Consider the following 22,477-nt stretch of genomic DNA (forward strand, 5'->3'; position numbering starts at 1 on the left):
TGGTCGTGTGCCCTAAGGCGGGGTGGTCAGCTACTATATAACCATTTAGTGTGAGGTTCTCTTGGTACACTGCTGTTCGCACGAAGGAGCGAGGGAAGGAGTGAGTGTGGTCGTGTGCCCTAAGGCGGGGTGGTCAGCTACCATATAACCATTTAGTGTGAGGTCCTCTAGGTACTCTGCTGTTCTTACGAAGGAGCGAGGGAAGGAGTGAGTGTGGTCGTGTGCCCTAAGGCGGGGTGGTCAGCTACCATATAACCATTTAGTGTGAGGTCCTCTTGGTACTCTGCTGTTCTTACGAAGGAGCGAGGGAAGGAGTGAGTGTGGTCGTGTGCCCTAAGGCGGGGTGGTCAGCTACCATATAACCATTTAGTGTGAGGTCCTCTAGGTACTCTGCTGTTCTTACGAAGGAGCGAGGGAAGGAGTGAGTGTGGTCGTGTGCCCTAAGGCGGGGTGATCAGCTACCATATAACCATTTAGTGTGAAGTCCTCTTGGTACTCTGCTGTTCTTACGAAGGAGCGAGGGAAGGAGTGAGTGTGGTCGTGTGCCCTAAGGCGGGGTGGTCAGCTACCATATAACCATTAAGTGTGAGGTTCTCTTGGTACTCTGCTGTTCGCACGAAGGAGCGAGGGAGGGAGTGAGTGTGGTCGTGTGCCCTAAGGCGGGGTGGTCAGCTACCATATAACCATTTAGTGTGAGGTCCTCTTAGTACTCTGCTGTTCTTACGAAGGAGCGAGGGAAGGAGTGAGTGTGGTCGTGTGCCCTAAGGCGGGGTGGTAAACTACCATATAACCATTTTGTGTGAGGTCCTCTTGGTACTCTGCTGTTCTTACGAAGGAGCGAGGGAAGGAGTGAGTGTGGTCGTGTGCCCTAAGGCGGGGTGATCAGCTACCATATAACCATTTAGTGTGAAGTCCTCTTGGTACTCTGCTGTTCTTACGAAGGAGCGAGGGAAGGAGTGAGTGTGGTCGTGTGCCCTAAGGCGGGGTGGTCAGCTACCATATAACCATTTAGTGTGAGGTCCTCTTGGTACTCTGCTGTACGCACGAAGGAGCGAGGGAAGGAGTGAGTGTGGTCGTGTGCCCTAAGGCGGGGTGGTCAGCTACCATATAACCATTTAGTGTGAGGTTCTCTTGGTACTCTGCTGTTCGCACGAAGGAGCGAGGGAAGGAGTGAGTGTGGTCGTGTGCCCTAAGGCGGGGTGGTCAGCTACCATATAACCATTTAGTGTGAGGTCCTCTTGGTACTCTGCTGTTCTTACGAAGGAGCGAGGGAAGGAGTGAGTGTGGTCGTGTGCCCTAAGGCGGGGTGGTCAGCTACCATATAACCATTTAGTGTGAGGTTCTCTTGGTACACTGCTGTTCGCACGAAGGAGCGAGGGAAGGAGTGAGTGTGGTCGTGTGCCCTAAGGCGGGGTGGTCAGCTACCATATAACCATTTAGTGTGAGGTCCTCTAGGTACTCTGCTGTTCTTACGAAGGAGCGAGGGAAGGAGTGAGTGTGGTCGTGTGCCCTAAGGCGGGGTGGTCAGCTACCATATAACCATTTAGTGTGAGGTCCTCTTGGTACTCTGCTGTTCTTACGAAGGAGCGAGGGAAGGAGTGAGTGTGGTCGTGTGCCCTAAGGCGGGGTGGTCAGCTACCATATAACCATTTAGTGTGAGGTCCTCTAGGTACTCTGCTGTTCTTACGAAGGAGCGAGGGAAGGAGTGAGTGTGGTCGTGTGCCCTAAGGCGGGGTGATCAGCTACCATATAACCATTTAGTGTGAAGTCCTCTTGGTACTCTGCTGTTCTTACGAAGGAGCGAGGGAAGGAGTGAGTGTGGTCGTGTGCCCTAAGGCGGGGTGGTCAGCTACCATATAACCATTAAGTGTGAGGTTCTCTTGGTACTCTGCTGTTCGCACGAAGGAGCGAGGGAGGGAGTGAGTGTGGTCGTGTGCCCTAAGGCGGGGTGGTCAGCTACCATATAACCATTTAGTGTGAGGTCCTCTTGGTACTCTGCTGTTCTTACGAAGGAGCGAGGGAAGGAGTGAGTGTGGTCGTGTGCCCTAAGGCGGGGTGGTCAACTACCATATAACCATTTAGTGTGAGTTCCTCTTGGTACTCTGCTGTTCTTACGAAGGAGCGAGGGAAGGACTGAGTGTGGTCGTGTGCCCTAAGGCGGGGTGATCAGCTACCATATAACCATTTAGTGTGAAGTCCTCTTGGTACTCTGCTGTTCTTACGAAGGAGCGAGGGAAGGAGTGAGTGTGGTCGTGTGCCCTAAGGCGGGGTGGTCAGCTACCATATAACCATTTAGTGTGAGGTCCTCTTGGTACTCTGCTGTTCTTACGAAGGAGCGAGGGAAGGAGTGAGTGTGGTCGTGTGCCCTAAGGCAGGGTGGTCAGCTACCATATAACCATTTAGTGTGAGGTCCTCTAGGTACTCTGCTGTTCTTACGAAGGAGCGAGGGAAGGAGTGAGTGTGGTCGTGTGCCCTAAGGCGGGGTGATCAGCTACCATATAACCATTTAGTGTGAAGTCCTCTTGGTACTCTGCTGTTCTTACGAAGGAGCGAGGGAAGGAGTGAGTGTGGTCGTGTGCCCTAAGGCGGGGTGGTCAGCTACCATATAACCATTAAGTGTGAGGTTCTCTTGGTACTCTGCTGTTCGCACGAAGGAGCGAGGGAGGGAGTGAGTGTGGTCGTGTGCCCTAAGGCGGGGTGGTCAGCTACCATATAACCATTTAGTGTGAGGTCCTCTTGGTACTCTGCTGTTCTTACGAAGGAGCGAGGGAAGGAGTGAGTGTGGTCGTGTGCCCTAAGGCGGGGTGGTCAACTACCATATAACCATTTAGTGTGAGTTCCTCTTGGTACTCTGCTGTTCTTACGAAGGAGCGAGGGAAGGAGTGAGTGTGGTCGTGTGCCCTAAGGCGGGGTGATCAGCTACCATATAACCATTTAGTGTGAAGTCCTCTTGGTACTCTGCTGTTCTTACGAAGGAGCGAGGGAAGGAGTGAGTGTGGTCGTGTGCCCTAAGGCGGGGTGGTCAGCTACCATATAACCATTTAGTGTGAGGTCCTCTTGGTACTCTGCTGTACGCACGAAGGAGCGAGGGAAGGAGTGAGTGTGGTCGTGTGCCCTAAGGCGGGGTGGTCAGCTACCATATAACCATTTAGTGTGAGGTTCTCTTGGTACTCTGCTGTTCGCACGAAGGAGCGAGGGAAGGAGTGAGTGTGGTCGTGTGCCCTAAGGCGGGGTGGTCAGCTACCATATAACCATTTAGTGTGAGGTCCTCTTGGTACTCTGCTGTTCTTACGAAGGAGCGAGGGAAGGAGTGAGTGTGGTCGTGTGCCCTAAGGCGGGGTGGTCAGCTACCATATAACCATTTAGTGTGAGGTCCTCTAGGTACTCTGCTGTTCTTACGAAGGAGCGAGGGAAGGAGTAAGTGTGGTCGTGTGCCCTAAGGCGGGGTGATCAGCTACCATATAACCATTTAGTGTGAAGTCCTCTTGGTACTCTGCTGTTCTTACGAAGGAGCGAGGGAAGGAGTGAGTGTGGTCGTGTGCCCTAAGGCGGGGTGTTCAGCTACCATATAACCATTTAGTGTGAGGTTCTCTTGGTACTCTGCTGTTCGCACGAAGGAGCGAGGGAGGGAGTGAGTGTGGTCGTGTGCCCTTAGGCGGGGTGGTCAGCTACCATATAACCATTTAGTGTGAGGTCCTCTTGGTACTCTGCTGTTCGCACGAAGGAGCGAGGGAAGGAGTGAGTGTGGTCGTGTGCCCTAAGGCGGGGTGGTCAGCTACCATATAACCATTTAGTGTGAGGTCCTCTTGGTACTCTGCTGTTCGAACGAAGGAGCGAGGGAGGCAGTGAGTGTTGTCGTGTGCCCTAAGGCGGGGTGGTCAGCTACAATATAACCATTTAGTGTGAGGTCCTCTTGGTACTCTGCTGTTCTTCCGAAGGAGCGAGGGAAGGAGTGAGTGTGGTCGTGTGCCCTAAGGCGGGGTGGTCAGCTACCATATAACCATTTAGTGTGAGGTCCTCTTGGTACTCTGCTGTTCTTACGAAGGAGCGAGGGAAGGAGTGAGTGTGGTCGTGTGCCCTAAGGCGGGGTGGTCAGCTACCATATAACCATTTAGTGTGAGGTCCTCTAGGTACTCTGCTGTTCTTACGAAGGAGCGAGGGAAGGAGTGAGTGTGGTCGTGTGCCCTAAGGCGGGGTGATCAGCTACCATATAACCATTTAGTGTGAAGTCCTCTTGGTACTCTGCTGTTCTTACGAAGGAGCGAGGGAAGGAGTGAGTGTGGTCGTGTGCCCTAAGGCGGGGTGGTCAGCTACCATATAACCATTAAGTGTGAGGTTCTCTTGGTACTCTGCTGTTCGCACGAAGGAGCGAGGGAGGGAGTGAGTGTGGTCGTGTGCCCTAAGGCGGGGTGGTCAGCTACCATATAACCATTTAGTGTGAGGTCCTCTTGCTACTCTGCTGTTCTTACGAAGGAGCGAGGGAAGGAGTGAGTGTGGTCGTGTGCCCTAAGGCGGGGTGGTCAACTACCATATAACCATTTAGTGTGAGTTCCTCTTGGTACTCTGCTGTTCTTACGAAGGAGCGAGGGAAGGAGTGAGTGTGGTCGTGTGCCCTAAGGCGGGGTGATCAGCTACCATATAACCATTTAGTGTGAAGTCCTCTTGGTACTCTGCTGTTCTTACGAAGGAGCGAGGGAAGGAGTGAGTGTGGTCGTGTGCCCTAAGGCGGGGTGGTCAGCTACCATATAACCATTTAGTGTGAGGTCCTCTTGGTACTCTGCTGTACGCACGAAGGAGCGAGGGAAGGAGTGAGTGTGGTCGTGTGCCCTAAGGCGGGGTGGTCAGCTACCATATAACCATTTAGTGTGAGGTCCTCTAGGTACTCTGCTGTTCTTACGAAGGAGCGAGGGAAGGAGTGAGTGTGGTCGTGTGCCCTAAGGCGGGGTGGTCAGCTACCATATAACCATTTAGTGTGAGGTCCTCTAGGTACTCTGCTGTTCTTACGAAGGAGCGAGGGAAGGAGTGAGTGTGGTCGTGTGCCCTAAGGCGGGGTGATCAGCTACCATATAACCATTTAGTGTGAAGTCCTCTTGGTACTCTGCTGTTCTTACGAAGGAGCGAGGGAAGGAGTGAGTGTGGTCGTGTGCCCTAAGGCGGGGTGGTCAGCTACCATATAACCATTTAGTGTGAGGTTCTCTTGGTACTCTGCTGTTCGCACGAAGGAGCGAGGGAGGGAGTGAGTGTGGTCGTGTGCCCTAAGGCGGGGTGGTCAACTACCATATAACCATTTAGTGTGAGGTCCTCTTGGTACTCTGCTGTTCTTACGAAGGAGCGAGGGAAGGAGTGAGTGTGGTCGTGTGCCCTAAGGCGGGGTATCAACTACCATATAACCATTTAGTGTGAGGTCCTCTTGGTACTCTGCTGTTCTTACGAAGGAGCGAGGGAAGGAGTAAGTGTGGTCGTGTGCCCTAAGGCGGGGTGATCAGCTACCATATAACCATTTAGTGTGTAGTCCTCTTGGTACTCTGCTGTTCTTACGAAGGAGCGAGGGAAGGAGTGAGTGTGGTCGTGTGCCCTAAGGCGGGGTGGTCAGCTACCATATAACCATTTAGTGTGAGGTTCTCTTGGTACACTGCTGTTCGCACGAAGGAGCGAGGGAGGGAGTGAGTGTGGTCGTGTGCCCTTAGGCGGGGTGGTCAGCTACCATATAACCATTTAGTGTGAGGTCCTCTTGGTACTCTGCTGTTCTTACGAAGGAGCGAGGGAAGGAGTGAGTGTGGTCGTGTGCCCTAAGGCGGGGTGATCAGCTACCATATAACCATTTAGTGTGAAGTCCTCTTGGTAATCTGCTGTTCTTACGAAGGAGCGAGGGAAGGAGTGAGTGTGGTCGTGTGCCCTAAGGCGGGGTGGTCAGCTACTATATAACCATTTAGTGTGAGGTTCTCTTGGTACACTGCTGTTCGCACGAAGGAGCGAGGGAAGGAGTGAGTGTGGTCGTGTGCCCTAAGGCGGGGTGGTCAGCTACCATATAACCATTTAGTGTGAGGTCCTCTAGGTACTCTGCTGTTCTTACGAAGGAGCGAGGGAAGGAGTGAGTGTGGTCGTGTGCCCTAAGGCGGGGTGGTCAGCTACCATATAACCATTTAGTGTGAGGTCCTCTTGGTACTCTGCTGTTCTTACGAAGGAGCGAGGGAAGGAGTGAGTGTGGTCGTGTGCCCTAAGGCGGGGTGGTCAGCTACCATATAACCATTTAGTGTGAGGTCCTCTAGGTACTCTGCTGTTCTTACGAAGGAGCGAGGGAAGGAGTGAGTGTGGTCGTGTGCCCTAAGGCGGGGTGATCAGCTACCATATAACCATTTAGTGTGAAGTCCTCTTGGTACTCTGCTGTTCTTACGAAGGAGCGAGGGAAGGAGTGAGTGTGGTCGTGTGCCCTAAGGCGGGGTGGTCAGCTACCATATAACCATTAAGTGTGAGGTTCTCTTGGTACTCTGCTGTTCGCACGAAGGAGCGAGGGAGGGAGTGAGTGTGGTCGTGTGCCCTAAGGCGGGGTGGTCAGCTACCATATAACCATTTAGTGTGAGGTCCTCTTAGTACTCTGCTGTTCTTACGAAGGAGCGAGGGAAGGAGTGAGTGTGGTCGTGTGCCCTAAGGCGGGGTGGTAAACTACCATATAACCATTTTGTGTGAGGTCCTCTTGGTACTCTGCTGTTCTTACGAAGGAGCGAGGGAAGGAGTGAGTGTGGTCGTGTGCCCTAAGGCGGGGTGATCAGCTACCATATAACCATTTAGTGTGAAGTCCTCTTGGTACTCTGCTGTTCTTACGAAGGAGCGAGGGAAGGAGTGAGTGTGGTCGTGTGCCCTAAGGCGGGGTGGTCAGCTACCATATAACCATTTAGTGTGAGGTCCTCTTGGTACTCTGCTGTACGCACGAAGGAGCGAGGGAAGGAGTGAGTGTGGTCGTGTGCCCTAAGGCGGGGTGGTCAGCTACCATATAACCATTTAGTGTGAGGTTCTCTTGGTACTCTGCTGTTCGCACGAAGGAGCGAGGGAAGGAGTGAGTGTGGTCGTGTGCCCTAAGGCAGGGTGGTCAGCTACCATATAACCATTTAGTGTGAGGTCCTCTTGGTACTCTGCTGTTCTTACGAAGGAGCGAGGGAAGGAGTGAGTGTGGTCGTGTGCCCTAAGGCGGGGTGGTCAGCTACCATATAACCATTTAGTGTGAGGTTCTCTTGGTACACTGCTGTTCGCACGAAGGAGCGAGGGAAGGAGTGAGTGTGGTCGTGTGCCCTAAGGCGGGGTGGTCAGCTACCATATAACCATTTAGTGTGAGGTCCTCTAGGTACTCTGCTGATCTTACGAAGGAGCGAGGGAAGGAGTGAGTGTGGTCGTGTGCCCTAAGGCGGGGTGGTCAGCTACCATATAACCATTTAGTGTGAGGTCCTCTTGGTACTCTGCTGTTCTTACGAAGGAGCGAGGGAAGGAGTGAGTGTGGTCGTGTGCCCTAAGGCGGGGTGGTCAGCTACCATATAACCATTTAGTGTGAGGTCCTCTAGGTACTCTGCTGTTCTTACGAAGGAGCGAGGGAAGGAGTGAGTGTGGTCGTGTGCCCTAAGGCGGGGTGATCAGCTACCATATAACCATTTAGTGTGAAGTCCTCTTGGTACTCTGCTGTTCTTACGAAGGAGCGAGGGAAGGAGTGAGTGTGGTCGTGTGCCCTAAGGCGGGGTGGTCAGCTACCATATAACCATTAAGTGTGAGGTTCTCTTGGTACTCTGCTGTTCGCACGAAGGAGCGAGGGAGGGAGTGAGTGTGGTCGTGTGCCCTAAGGCGGGGTGGTCAGCTACCATATAACCATTTAGTGTGAGGTCCTCTTGGTACTCTGCTGTTCTTACGAAGGAGCGAGGGAAGGAGTGAGTGTGGTCGTGTGCCCTAAGGCGGGGTGGTCAACTACCATATAACCATTTAGTGTGAGTTCCTCTTGGTACTCTGCTGTTCTTACGAAGGAGCGAGGGAAGGAGTGAGTGTGGTCGTGTGCCCTAAGGCGGGGTGATCAGCTACCATATAACCATTTAGTGTGAAGTCCTCTTGGTACTCTGCTGTTCTTACGAAGGAGCGAGGGAAGGAGTGAGTGTGGTCGTGTGCCCTAAGGCAGGGTGGTCAGCTACCATATAACCATTTAGTGTGAGGTCCTCTTGGTACTCTGCTGTACGCACGAAGGAGCGAGGGAAGGAGTGAGTGTGGTCGTGTGCCCTAAGGCGGGGTGGTCAGCTACCATATAACCATTTAGTGTGAGGTTCTTTTTTACTCTGCTGTTCGCACGAAGGAGCGAGGGAAGGAGTGAGTGTGGTCGTGTGCCCTAAGGCGGGGTGGTCAGCTACCATATAACCATTTAGTGTGAGGTCCTCTTGGTACTCTGCTGTTCTTACGAAGGAGCGAGGGAAGGAGTGAGTGTGGTCGTGTGCCCTAAGGCGGGGTGGTCAGCTACCATATAACCATTTAGTGTGAGGTCCTCTAGGTACTCTGCTGTTCTTACGAAGGAGCGAGGGAAGGAGTGAGTGTGGTCGTGTGCCCTAAGGCGGGGTGATCAGCTATCATATAACCATTTAGTGTGAAGTCCTCTTGGTACTCTGCTGTTCTTACGAAGGAGCGAGGGAAGGAGTGAGTGTGGTCGTGTGCCCTAAGGCGGGGTGGTCAGCTACCATATAACCATTTAGTGTGAGGTTCTCTTGGTACTCTGCTGTTCGCACGAAGGAGCGAGGGAGGGAGTGAGTGTGGTCGTGTGCCCTAAGGCGGGGTGGTCAGCTACCATATAACCATTTAGTGTGAGGTCCTCTTGGTACTCTGCTGTTCTTACGAAGGAGCGAGGGAAGGAGTGAGTGTGGTCGTGTGCCCTAAGGCGGGGTGGTCAACTACCATATAACCATTTAGTGTGAGGTCCTCTTGGTACTCTGCTGTTCTTACGAAGGAGCGAGGGAAGGAGTAAGTGTGGTCGTGTGCCCTAAGGCGGGGTGATCAGCTACCATATAACCATTTAGTGTGAAGTCCTCTTGGTACTCTGCTGTTCTTACGAAGGAGCGAGGGAAGGAGTGAGTGTGGTCGTGTGCCCTAAGGCGGGGTGGTCAGCTACCATATAACCATTTAGTGTGAGGTTCTCTTGGTACTCTGCTGTTCGCACGAAGGAGCGAGGGAGGGAGTGAGTGTGGTCGTGTGCCCTTAGGCGGGGTGGTCAGCTACCATATAACCATTTAGTGTGAGGTCCTCTTGGTACTCTGCTGTTCGCACGAAGGAGCGAGGGAAGGAGTGAGTGTGGTCGTGTGCCCTAAGGCGGGGTGGTCAGCTACCATATAACCATTTAGTGTGAGGTCCTCTTGGTACTCTGCTGTTCGAACGAAGGAGCGAGGGAGGCAGTGAGTGTTGTCGTGTGCCCTAAGGCGGGGTGGTCAGCTACAATATAACCATTTAGTGTGAGGTCCTCTTGGTACTCTGCTGTTCGCACGAAGGAGCGAGGGAGGGAGCGAGTGTGTCGTGTGCCCTAAGGCGGGGTGGTCAGCTACCATATAACCATTTAGTGTGAGGTTCTCTTGGTACTCTGCTGTTCGTACGAAGAAGCGAGGGAAGGAGTGAGTGTGGTCGTGTGCCCTAAGGTGGGGTGGTCAGCTACAATATAACCATTTAGTGTGAGGTTCTCTTGGTACTCTGCTGTTCGTACGAAGGAGTGAGGGAGGGAGCGAGTGTGGTCGTGTGCCCTAAGGCGGGGTGGTCAACTACCATATAACCATTTAGTGTGAGGTCCTCGTGGTACTCTGCTGTTCGTACGAAGGAGCGAGGGAGGGAGTGAGTGTGGTCGTGTGCCCTAAGGCGGGGTGGTCAGCTACAATATAACCATTTAGTGTGAGGTTCTCTTGGTACTCTGCTGTTCGTACGAAGGAGCGAGGGAGGCAGTGAGTGTGGTCGTGTGTCCTAAGGCGGGGTGGTCAGCTACCATATAACCATTTAGTGTGAGGTTCTCTTGGTACTCTGCTGTTCGTACGAAGGAGCGAGGGAAGGAGTGTGTGGTCGTGTGCCCTAAGGCGGGGTGGTCAGCTACCATATAACCATTTAGTGTGAGGTCCTCTTGGTACTCTGCTGTTCGTACGAAGGAGCGAGGGAGGGAGTGAGTGTGGTCGTGTGCCCTAAGGCGGGGTGGTCAGCTACCATATAACCATTTAGTGTGAGGTCCTCTTGGTACTCTGCTGTTCGCACGAAGGAGCGAGGGAAGGAGTGAGTGTGGTCGTGTGCCCTAAGGCGGGGTGGTCAGCTACCATATAACCATTTAGTGTGAGGTCCTCTTGGTAATCTGCTGTTCTTACGAAGGAGCGAGGGAAGGAGTGAGTGTGGTCGTGTGCCCTAAGGCGGGGTGGTCAGCTACCATATAACCATTTAGTGTGAGGTTCTCTTGGTACTCTGCTGTTCGTACGAAGGAGCGAGGGAAGGAGTGAGTGTGGTCGTGTGCCCTAAGGCGGGGAGGTCAACTACCATATAACCATTTAGTGTGAGGTTCTCTTGGTACTCTGCTGTTCTTACGAAGGATCGAGGGAGGCAGTGAGTGTGGTCGTGTGCCCTAAGGCGGGGTGGTCAGCTACCATATAACCATTTAGTGTGAGGTTCTCTTGGTACTCTGCTGTTCGCACGAAGGAGCGAGGGAGGGAGTGAGTGTGGTCGTGTGCCCTAAGGCGGGGTGGTCAGCTACCATATAACCATTTAGTGTGAGGTCCTCTTGGTACTCTGCTGTTCTTACGAAGGAGCGAGGGAAGGAGTGAGTGTGGTCGTGTGCCCTAAGGCGGGGTGGTCAACTACCATATAACCATTTAGTGTGAGGTCCTCTTGGTACTCTGCTGTTCTTACGAAGGAGCGAGGGAAGGAGTGAGTGTGGTCGTGTGCCCTAAGGCTGGGTGGTCAGCTACCATATAACCATTTAGTGTGAAGTCCTCTTGGTACTCTGCTGTTCTTACGAAGGAGCGAGGGAAGGAGTGAGTGTGGTCGTGTGCCCTAAGGCGGGGTGGTCAGCTACCATATAACCATTTAGTGTGAGGTTCTCTTGGTACTCTGCTGTTCGCACGAAGGAGCGAGGGAAGGAGTGAGTGTGGTCGTGTGCCCTAAGGCAGGGTGGTCAGCTACCATATAACCATTTAGTGTGAAGTCCTCTTGGTACTCTGCTGTTCTTACGAAGGAGCGAGGGAAGGAGTGAGTGTGGTCGTGTGCCCTAAGGCGGGGTGGTCAGCTACCATATAACCATTTAGTGTGAGGTTCTCTTGGTACTCTGCTGTTCGCACGAAGGAGCGAGGGAAGGAGTGAGTGTGGTCGTGTGCCCTAAGGCAGGGTGGTCAGCTACCATATAACCATTTAGTGTGAAGTCCTCTTGGTACTCTGCTGTTCTTACGAAGGAGCGAGGGAAGGAGTGAGTGTGGTCGTGTGCCCTAAGGCGGGGTGGTCAGCTACCATATAACCATTTAGTGTGAGGTTCTCTTGGTACTCTGCTGTTCGCACGAAGGAGCGAGGGAGGGAGTGAGTGTGGTCGTGTGCCCTAAGGCGGGGTGGTCAGCTACCATATAACCATTTAGTGTGAGGTTCTCTTGGTACTCTGCTGTTCGTACGAAGAAGCGAGGGAAGGAGTGAGTGTGGTCGTGTGCCCTAAGGCGGGGTGGTCAGCTACAATATAACCATTTAGTGTGAGGTTCTCTTGGTACTCTGCTGTTCGTACGAAGGAGTGAGGGAGGGAGCGAGTGTGGTCGTGTGCCCTAAGGCGGGGTGGTCAACTACCATATAACCATTTAGTGTGAGGTCCTCGTGGTACTCTGCTGTTCGTACGAAGGAGCGAGGGAGGGAGTGAGTGTGGTCGTGTGCCCTAAGGCGGGGTGGTCAGCTACCATATAACCATTTTGTGTGAGGTCCTCTTGGTACTCTGCTGTACGCACGAAGGAGCGAGGGAAGGAGTGAGTGTGGTCGTGTGCCCTTAGGCGGGGTGGTCAGCTACCATATAACCATTTAGTGTGAGGTCCTCTTGGTACTCTGCTGTTCGCACGAAGGAGCGAGGGAAGGAGTGAGTGTGGTCGTGTGCCCTAAGGCGGGGTGGTCAGCTACCATATAACCATTTAGTGTGAGGTCCTCTTGGTACTCTGCTGTTCGAACGAAGGAGCGAGGGAGGCAGTGAGTGTTGTCGTGTGCCCTAAGGCGGGGTGGTCAGCTACAATATAACCATTTAGTGTGAGGTCCTCTTGGTACTCTGCTGTTCGCACGAAGGAGCGAGGGAGGGAGCGAGTGTGTCGTGTGCCCTAAGGCGGGGTGGTCAGCTACTATATAACCATTTTGTGTGAGGTTCTGTTGGTACTCTGCTGTTCGTATGAAGAAGCGTGGGAAGGAGTGAGTGTGGTCGTGTGCCCTAAGGCGGGGTGGTCAGCTTCAATATAACCATTTAGTGTGAGGTTCTCTTGGTACTCTGCTGTTCGTACGAAGGAGTGAGGGAGGGAGCGAGTGTGGTCGTGTGCCCTAAGGCGGGGTGGTCAACTACCATATAACCATTTAGTGTGAGGTCCTCGTGGTACTCTGCTGTTCGTACGAAGGAGCGAGGGAGGGAGTGAGTGTGGTCGTGTGCCCTAAGGCGGGGTGGTCAGCTACAATATAACCATTTAGTGTGAGGTTCTCTTGGTACTCTGCTGTTCGTACGAAGGAGCGAGGGAGGCAGTGAGTGTGGTCGTGTGTCCTAAGGCGGGGTGGTCAGCTACCATATAACCATTTAGTGTGAGGTTCTCTTGGTACTCTGCTGTTCGTACGAAGGAGCGAGGGAAGGAGTGTGTGGTCGTGTGCCCATAGGCGGGGTGGTCAGCTACCATATAACCATTTAGTGTGAGGTCCTCTTGGTACTCTGCTGTTCGTACGAAGGAGCGAGGGAGGGAGTGAGTGTGGTCGTGTGCCCTAAGGCGGGGTGGTCAGCTACCATATAACCATTTAGTGTGAGGTCCTCTTGGTACTTTGCTGTTCGTACGAAGGAGCGAGGGAGGCATTGAGTGTTGTCGTGTGCCCTAAGGCGGGGTGGTCAGCTACAATATAACCATTTAGTGTGAGGTCCTCTTGGTACTCTGCTGTTCGCACGAAGGAGCGAGGGAGGGAGCGAGTGTGTCGTGTGCCCTAAGGCGGGGTGGTCAGCTACCATATAACCATTTAGTGTGAGGTTCTCTTGGTACTCTGCTGTTCGTACGAAGGAGCGAGGGAAGGAGTGAGTGTGGTCGTGTGCCCTAAGGCGGGGTGGTCAACTACCATATAACCATTTAGTGTGAGGTTCTCTTGGTACTCTGCTGTTCTTACGAAGGATCGAGGGAGGCAGTGAGTGTGGTCGTGTGCCCTAAGGCGGGGTGGTCAGCTACCATATAACCATTTAGTGTGAGGTTCTCTTGGTACTCTGCTGTTCGCACGAAGGAGCGAGGGAGGGAGTGAGTGTGGTCGTGTGCCCTAAGGCGGGGTGGTCAGCTACCATATAACCATTTAGTGTGAGGTCCTCTTGGTACTCTGCTGTTCTTACGAAGGAGCGAGGGAAGGAGTGAGTGTGGTCGTGTGCCCTAAGGCGGGGTGGTCAACTACCATATAACCATTTAGTGTGAGGTCCTCTTGGTACTCTGCTGTTCTTACGAAGGAGCGAGGGAAGGAGTGAGTGTGGTCGAGTGCCCTAAGGCTGGGTGGTCAGCTACCATATAACCATTTAGTGTGAAGTCCTCTTGGTACTCTGCTGTTCTTACGAAGGAGCGAGGGAAGGAGTGAGTGTGGTCGTGTGCCCTAAGGCGGGGTGGTCAGCTACCATATAACCATTTAGTGTGAGGTTCTCTTGGTACTCTGCTGTTCGCACGAAGGAGCGAGGGAAGGAGTGAGTGTGGTCGTGTGCCCTAAGGCGGGGTGATCAGCTACCATATAACCATTTAGTGTGAAGTCCTCTTGGTACTCTGCTGTTCTTTCGAAGGAGCGAGGGAAGGAGTGAGTGTGGTCGTGTGCCCTAAGGCGGGGTGGTCAGCTACCATATAACCATTTAGTGTGAGGTCCTCTTGGTACTCTGCTGTTCTTACGAAGGAGCGAGGGAAGGAGTGAGTGTGGTCGTGTGCCCTAAGGCGGGGTGGTCAGCTACCATATAACCATTTAGTGTGAGGTCCTCTAGGTACTCTGCTGTTCTTACGAAGGAGCGAGGGAAGGAGTGAGTGAGGTCGTGTGCCCTAAGGCGGGGTGATCAGCTACCATATAACCATTTAGTGTGAAGTCCTCTTGGTACTCTGCTGTTCTTACGAAGGAGCGAGGGAAGGAGTGAGTGTGGTCGTGTGCCCTAAGGCGGGGTGGTCAGCTACCATATAACCATTTAGTGTGAGGTCCTCTTGGTACTCTGCTGTTCGTACGAAGGAGCGAGGGAGGCAGTGAGTGTTGTCGTGTGCCCTAAGGCGGGGTGGTCAGCTACAATATAACCATTTAGTGTGAGGTCCTCTTGGTACTCTGCTGTTCGCACGAAGGAGCGAGGGAGGGAGCGATTGTGTCGTGTGCCCTAAGGCGGGGTGGTCAGCTACCATATAACCATTTAGTGTGAGGTTCTCTTGGTACTCTGCTGTTCGTACGAAGGAGCGAGGGAAGGAGTGAGTGTGGTCGTGTGCCCTAAGGCGGGGTGGTCAGCTACAATATAACCATTTAGTGTGAGGTTCTCTTGGTACTCTGTGTTCGTACGAAGGAGTGAGGGAGGGAGCGAGTGTGGTCGTGTGCCCTAAGGCGGGGTGGTCAACTACCATATAACCATTTAGTGTGAGGTCCTCGTGGTACTCTGCTGTTCGTACGAAGGAGCGAGGGAGGGAGTGAGTGTGGTCGTGTGCCCTAAGGCGGGGTGGTCAGCTACAATATAACCATTTAGTGTGAGGTTCTCTTGGTACTCTGCTGTTCGTACGAAGGAGCGAGGGAGGCAGTGAGTGTGGTCGTGTGTCCTAAGGCGGGGTGGTCAGCTACCATATAACCATTTAGTGTGAGGTTCTCTTGGTACTCTGCTGTTCGTACGAAGGAGCGAGGGAAGGAGTGTGTGGTCGTGTGCCCTAAGGCGGGGTGGTCAGCTACCATATAACCATTTAGTGTGAGGTCCTCTTGGTACTCTGCTGTTCGTACGAAGGAGCGAGGGAGGGAGTGAGTGTGGTCGTGTGCCCTAAGGCGGGGTGGTCAGCTACCATATAACCATTTAGTGTGAGGTCCTCTTGGTACTCTGCTGTTCGCACGAAGGAGCGAGGGAAGGAGTGAGTGTGGTCGTGTGCCCTAAGGCGGGGTGGTCAGCTACCATATAACCATTTAGTGTGAGGTCCTCTTGGTAATCTGCTGTTCTTACGAAGGAGCGAGGGAAGGAGTGAGTGTGGTCGTGTGCCCTAAGGCGGGGTGGTCAGCTACCATATAACCATTTAGTGTGAGGTTCTCTTGGTACTCTGCTGTTCGTACGAAGGAGCGAGGGAAGGAGTGAGTGTGGTCGTGTGCCCTAAGGCGGGGTGGTCAACTACCATATAACCATTTAGTGTGAGGTTCTCTTGGTACTCTGCTGTTCTTACGAAGGATCGAGGGAGGCAGTGAGTGTGGTCGTGTGCCCTAAGGCGGGGTGGTCAGCTACCATATAACCATTTAGTGTGAGGTTCTCTTGGTACTCTGCTGTTCGCACGAAGGAGCGAGGGAGGGAGTGAGTGTGGTCGTGTGCCCTAAGGCGGGGTGGTCAGCTACCATATAACCATTTAGTGTGAGGTCCTCTTGGTACTCTGCTGTTCTTACGAAGGAGCGAGGGAAGGAGTGAGTGTGGTCGTGTGCCCTAAGGCGGGGTGGTCAACTACCATATAACCATTTAGTGTGAGGTCCTCTTGGTACTCTGCTGTTCTTACGAAGGAGCGAGGGAAGGAGTGAGTGTGGTCGTGTGCCCTAAGGCTGGGTGGTCAGCTACCATATAACCATTTAGTGTGAAGTCCTCTTGGTACTCTGCTGTTCTTACGAAGGAGCGAGGGAAGGAGTGAGTGTGGTCGTGTGCCCTAAGGCGGGGTGGTCAGCTACCATATAACCATTTAGTGTGAGGTTCTCTTGGTACTCTGCTGTTCGCACGAAGGAGCGAGGGAAGGAGTGAGTGTGGTCGTGTGCCCTAAGGCAGGGTGGTCAGCTACCATATAACCATTTAGTGTGAAGTCCTCTTGGTACTCTGCTGTTCTTACGAAGGAGCGAGGGAAGGAGTGAGTGTGGTCGTGTGCCCTAAGGCGGGGTGGTCAGCTACCATATAACCATTTAGTGTGAGGTTCTCTTGGTACTCTGCTGTTCGCACGAAGGAGCGAGGGAGGGAGTGAGTGTGGTCGTGTGCCCTAAGGCGGGGTGGTCAGCTACCATATAACCATTTAGTGTGAGGTTCTCTTGGTACTCTGCTGTTCGTACGAAGAAGCGAGGGAAGGAGTGAGTGTGGTCGTGTGCCCTAAGGCGGGGTGGTCAGCTACAATATAACCATTTAGTGTGAGGTTCTCTTGGTACTCTGCTGTTCGTACGAAGGAGTGAGGGAGGGAGCGAGTGTGGTCGTGTGCCCTAAGGCGGGGTGGTCAACTACCATATAACCATTTAGTGTGAGGTCCTCGTGGTACTCTGCTGTTCGTACGAAGGAGCGAGGGAGGGAGTGAGTGTGGTCGTGTGCCCTTAGGCGGGGTGGTCAGCTACCATATAACCATTTTGTGTGAGGTCCTCTTGGTACTCTGCTGTACGCACGAAGGAGCGAGGGAAGGAGTGAGTGTGGTCGTGTGCCCTTAGGCGGGGTGGTCAGCTACCATATAACCATTTAGTGTGAGGTCCTCTTGGTACTCTGCTGTTCGCACGAAGGAGCGAGGGAAGGAGTGAGTGTGGTCGTGTGCCCTAAGGCGGGGTGGTCAGCTACCATATAACCATTTAGTGTGAGGTCCTCTTGGTACTCTGCTGTTCGAACGAAGGAGCGAGGGAGGCAGTGAGTGTTGTCGTGTGCCCTAAGGCGGGGTGGTCAGCTACAATATAACCATTTAGTGTGAGGTCCTCTTGGTACTCTGCTGTTCGCACGAAGGAGCGAGGGAGGGAGCGAGTGTGTCGTGTGCCCTAAGGCGGGGTGGTCAGCTACCATATAACCATTTTGTGTGAGGTTCTCTTGGTACTCTGCTGTTCGTACGAAGAAGCGAGGGAAGGAGTGAGTGTGGTCGTGTGCCCTAAGGCGGGGTGGTCAGCTACAATATAACCATTTAGTGTGAGGTTCTCTTGGTACTCTGCTGTTCGTACGAAGGAGTGAGGGAGGGAGCGAGTCTGGTCGTGTGCCCTAAGGCGGGGTGGTCAACTACCATATAACCATTTAGTGTGAGGTCCTCGTGGTACTCTGCTGTTCGTACGAAGGAGCGAGGGAGGGAGTGAGTGTGGTCGTGTGCCCTAAGGCGGGGTGGTCAGCTACAATATAACCATTTAGTGTGAGGTTCTCTTGGTACTCTGCTGTTCGTACGAAGGAGCGAGGGAGGCAGTGAGTGTGGTCGTGTGTCCTAAGGCGGGGTGGTCAGCTACCATATAACCATTTAGTGTGAGGTTCTCTTGGTACTCTGCTGTTCGTACGAAGGAGCGAGGGAAGGAGTGTGTGGTCGTGTGCCCATAGGCGGGGTGGTCAGCTACCATATAACCATTTAGTGTGAGGTCCTCTTGGTACTCTGCTGTTCGTACGAAGGAGCGAGGGAGGGAGTGAGTGTGGTCGTGTGCCCTAAGGCGGGGTGGTCAGCTACCATATAACCATTTAGTGTGAGGTCCTCTTGGTACTTTGCTGTTCGTACGAAGGAGCGAGGGAGGCATTGAGTGTTGTCGTGTGCCCTAAGGCGGGGTGGTCAGCTACAATATAACCATTTAGTGTGAGGTCCTCTTGGTACTCTGCTGTTCGCACGAAGGAGCGAGGGAGGGAGCGAGTGTGTCGTGTGCCCTAAGGCGGGGTGGTCAGCTACCATATAACCATTTAGTGTGAGGTTCTCTTGGTACTCTGCTGTTCGTACGAAGGAGCGAGGGAAGGAGTGAGTGTGGTCGTGTGCCCTAAGGCGGGGTGGTCAACTACCATATAACCATTTAGTGTGAGGTTCTCTTGGTACTCTGCTGTTCTTACGAAGGATCGAGGGAGGCAGTGAGTGTGGTCGTGTGCCCTAAGGCGGGGTGGTCAGCTACCATATAACCATTTAGTGTGAGGTTCTCTTGGTACTCTGCTGTTCGCACGAAGGAGCGAGGGAGGGAGTGAGTGTGGTCGTGTGCCCTAAGGCGGGGTGGTCAGCTACCATATAACCATTTAGTGTGAGGTCCTCTTGGTACTCTGCTGTTCTTACGAAGGAGCGAGGGAAGGAGTGAGTGTGGTCGTGTGCCCTAAGGCGGGGTGGTCAACTACCATATAACCATTTAGTGTGAGGTCCTCTTGGTACTCTGCTGTTCTTACGAAGGAGCGAGGGAAGGAGTGAGTGTGGTCGTGTGCCCTAAGGCTGGGTGGTCAGCTACCATATAACCATTTAGTGTGAAGTCCTCTTGGTACTCTGCTGTTCTTACGAAGGAGCGAGGGAAGGAGTGAGTGTGGTCGTGTGCCCTAAGGCGGGGTGGTCAGCTACCATATAACCATTTAGTGTGAGGTTCTCTTGGTACTCTGCTGTTCGCACGAAGGAGCGAGGGAAGGAGTGAGTGTGGTCGTGTGCCCTAAGGCGGGGTGATTAGCTACCATATAACCATTTAGTGTGAAGTCCTCTTGGTACTCTGCTGTTCTTACGAAGGAGCGAGGGAAGGAGTGAGTGTGGTCGAGTGCCCTAAGGCGGGGTGGTCAGCTACCATATAACCATTTAGTGTGAGGTCCTCTTGGTACTCTGCTGTTCTTACGAAGGAGCGAGGGAAGGAGTGAGTGTGGTCGTGTGCCCTAAGGCGGGGTGGTCAGCTACCATATAACCATTTAGTGTGAGGTCCTCTAGGTACTCTGCTGTTCTTACGAAGGAGCGAGGGAAGGAGTGAGTGAGGTCGTGTGCCCTAAGGCGGGGTGATCAGCTACCATATAACCATTTAGTGTGAAGTCCTCTTGGTACTCTGCTGTTCTTACGAAGGAGCGAGGGAAGGAGTGAGTGTGGTCGTGTGCCCTAAGGCGGGGTGGTCAGCTACCATATAACCATTTAGTGTGAGGTCCTCTTGGTACTCTGCTGTTCGTACGAAGGAGCGAGGGAGGCAGTGAGTGTTGTCGTGTGCCCTAAGGCGGGGTGGTCAGCTACAATATAACCATTCAGTGTGAGGTCCTCTTGGTACTCTGCTGTTCGCACGAAGGAGCGAGGGAGGGAGCGATTGTGTCGTGTGCCCTAAGGCGGGGTGGTCAGCTACCATATAACCATTTAGTGTGAGGTTCTCTTGGTACTCTGCTGTTCGTACGAAGGAGCGAGGGAAGGAGTGAGTGTGGTCGTGTGCCCTAAGGCGGGGTGGTCAGCTACAATATAACCATTTAGTGTGAGGTTCTCTTGGTACTCTGTGTTCGTACGAAGGAGTGAGGGAGGGAGCGAGTGTGGTCGTGTGCCCTAAGGCGGGGTGGTCAACTCCCATATAACCATTTAGAGTGAGGTCCTCGTGGTACTCTGCTGTTCGTACGAAGGAGTGAGGGAGGGAGTGAGTGTGGTCTTGTGCTTTAAGGCGGGGTGGTCAGCTACCATATAACCATTTAGTGTGAGGTCCTCGTGGTACTCTGCTGTTCGTACGAAGGAGCGAGGGAGGGAGTGAGTGTGGTCGTGTGCCCTAAGGCGGTGTGGTCAGCTACAATATAACCATTTAGTGTGAGGTTCTCTTGGTACTCTGCTGTTCGTACGAAGGAGCGAGGGAGGCAGTGAGTGTGGTCGTGTGTCCTAAGGCGGGGTGGTCAGCTACCATATAACCATTTAGTGTGAGGTTCTCTTGGTACTCTGCTGTTCGTACGAAGGAGCGAGGGAAGGAGTGTGTGGTCGTGTGCCCTAAGGCGGGGTGGTCAGCTACCATATAACCATTTAGTGTGAGGTCCTCTTGGTACTCTGCTGTTCGTACGAAGGAGCGAGGGAGGGAGTGAGTGTGGTCGTGTGCCCTAAGGCGGGGTGGTCAGCTACCATATAACCATTTAGTGTGAGGTCCTCTTGGTACTCTGCTGTTCGTACGAAGGAGCGAGGGAGGCAGTGAGTGTTGTCGTGTGCCCTAAGGCGGGGTGGTCAGCTACAATATAACCATTTAGTCTGAGGACCTCTTGGTACTCTGCTGTTCGCACGAAGGAGCGAGGGAGGGAGCGAGTGTGTCGTGTGCCCTAAGGCGGGGTGGTCAGCTACCATATAACCATTTAGTGTGAGGTTCTCTTGGTACTCTGCTGTTCGTACGAAGGAGCGAGGGAAGGAGTGAGTGTGGTCGTGTGCCCTAAGGCGGGGTGGTCAACTACCATATAACCATTTAGTGTGAGGTTCTCTTGGTACTCTGCTGTTCTTACGAAGGATCGAGGGAGGCAGTGAGTGTGGTCGTGTGCCCTAAGGCGGGGTGGTCAGCTACAATATAACCATTTAGTGTGAGGTTCTCTTGGTACTCTGCTGTTCGCACGAAGGAGCGAGGGAGGGAGCGAGTGTGGTCATGTGTTCTAAGGCGGGGTGGTCAGCTACAATATAACCATTTAGTGTGAGGTTCTCTTGGTACTCTGCTGTTCGCACGAAGGAGCGAGGGAGGGAGCGAGTGTGGTCGTTTGCCCTAAGGCGGGGTGGTCAGCTACAATATAACCATTTAGTGTGAGGTTCTCTTGGTACTATGCTGTTCGCACGAAGGAGCGAGGGAGGGAGCGAGTGTGGTCGTGTGCCCTAAGGCGGGGTGGTCAGCTACAATATAACCATTTAGTGTGAGGTTCTCTTGGTACTCTGCTGTTCGCACGAAGGAGCGAGGGAGGGAGCGAGTGTGGTCATGTGTTCTAAGGCGGGGTGGTCAGCTACAATATAACCATTTAGTGTGAGGTTCTCTTGGTACTCTGCTGTTCGCACGAAGGAGCGAGGGAGGGAGCGAGTGTGGTCGTTTGCCCTAAGGCGGGGTGGTCAGCTACAATATAACCATTTAGTGTGAGGTTCTCTTGGTACTATGCTGTTCGCACGAAGGAGCGAGGGAGGGAGCGAGTGTGGTCGTGTGCCCTAAGGCGGGGTGGTCAGCTACAATATAACCATTTAGTGTGAGGTTCTCTTGGTACTCTGCTGTTCGCACGAAGGAGCGAGGGAGGGAGCGAGTGTGGTCATGTGTTCTAAGGCGGGGTGGTCAGCTACAATATAACCATTTAGTGTGAGGTTCTCTTGGTACTCTGCTGTTCGCACGAAGGAGCGAGGGAGGGAGCGAGTGTGGTCGTGTGTCCTAAGGCGGGGTGGTCAGCTACCATATAACCATTTAGTGTGAGGTTCTCTTGGTACTCTGCTGTTCGCACGAAGGAGCGAGGGAGGGAGCGAGTGTGGTCGTGTGTCCTAAGGCGGGGTGGTCAGCTACCAGATACCCGAGGAGCCGTCGGCGGACCCGGCGCAGGACCTCACGGACCCGCCCTACGACGGAGAGCGACGCGATGGCCTGCTCTGGGGCGGCCTGGGCATGCTGGTGGACGGCCAGGTGGGCGGTGACAACTTCCGCCTCGACATCGGCTACGGCAAGGGTGAGTCCAGCCGCTTGAGTGACCACCGTTGAGAAGTTTTGCATGTATCAATGTTCTAGATAGGAACGAACTAAAGGAACATATTGTGGCATAAAGAGATTTATGTCCCTAACAATTTGTACTTGTTTAATTGAAAAATAAATAACTATTTGAAAGCAATCTAGCTTCAAAAATGTAATCTATTTTTTGAATTTAATAGTGACTGATAAATGCAAATAGTGAATTGTAATGATTGTCATTATTTGCTAAGCAAACATTTGGTAAAATAAATATAATTTTTAAATAACTTACAATGAAAACAATCTAACAGTCTCAGATAATCTTTGATCTAACATAAAGTTTTAATATTTACATAAAGTAAAAATAATTTTAAAACAATGATTGTGTTTTTTTGTTTTTATTTCTTCAACATTTCTTCAAAACTGGGGATGTGTTTTTTTTGTTTTTTTTTTTCGAGGGATGATGAGATGCATAATGAGAAAGGACCAAATGAGACGTTGGGAGAACCTGGAGTCGTCCGCCACATTTCCCACCGAGCAGACGGGTTGCCGACTGCAGATCCAGTCCTGGACAGGATCTCGTGCATACTTTCAGACCGATATTCCAGGGTCCTCTTGAATTGGCTTGATATTGAGACACGATCGCTATCTCCTTCTCTTCTGCGACGCAAACTTTTTTGGGTGTAATTTGTTTCTGTCTTCTACCGTCTATCCTGTCCAGGATTGTGCACTAGAAACTCATCATTGGTTTTTTCTTGTGCATTCTAATGGCTGGTAATGACATCAGAATTTTAAACTC

The 22,477-nt window shown here is 52.8% G+C and overlaps 1 protein-coding gene across 1 annotated transcript in view; it reads left to right on the plus strand.

Annotated features, from left to right (window-relative positions):
• The window catches only part of LOC134537516 (discoidin domain-containing receptor 2-like), a 228,358-nt gene that overhangs the window by 138,673 nt on the left and 67,208 nt on the right, over positions 1–22,477 (plus strand). The window contains exon 5 of the mRNA XM_063378070.1: positions 21,503–21,679. Coding sequence (XP_063234140.1) covers positions 21,503–21,679 — 177 coding nt within the window. The remainder of the gene's footprint in view (positions 1–21,502; positions 21,680–22,477) is intronic.

Source organism: Bacillus rossius, chromosome 1, assembly GCF_032445375.1.
Source record: "Bacillus rossius redtenbacheri isolate Brsri chromosome 1, Brsri_v3, whole genome shotgun sequence".
Lineage (NCBI taxonomy): Eukaryota > Metazoa > Arthropoda > Insecta > Phasmatodea > Bacillidae > Bacillus > Bacillus rossius.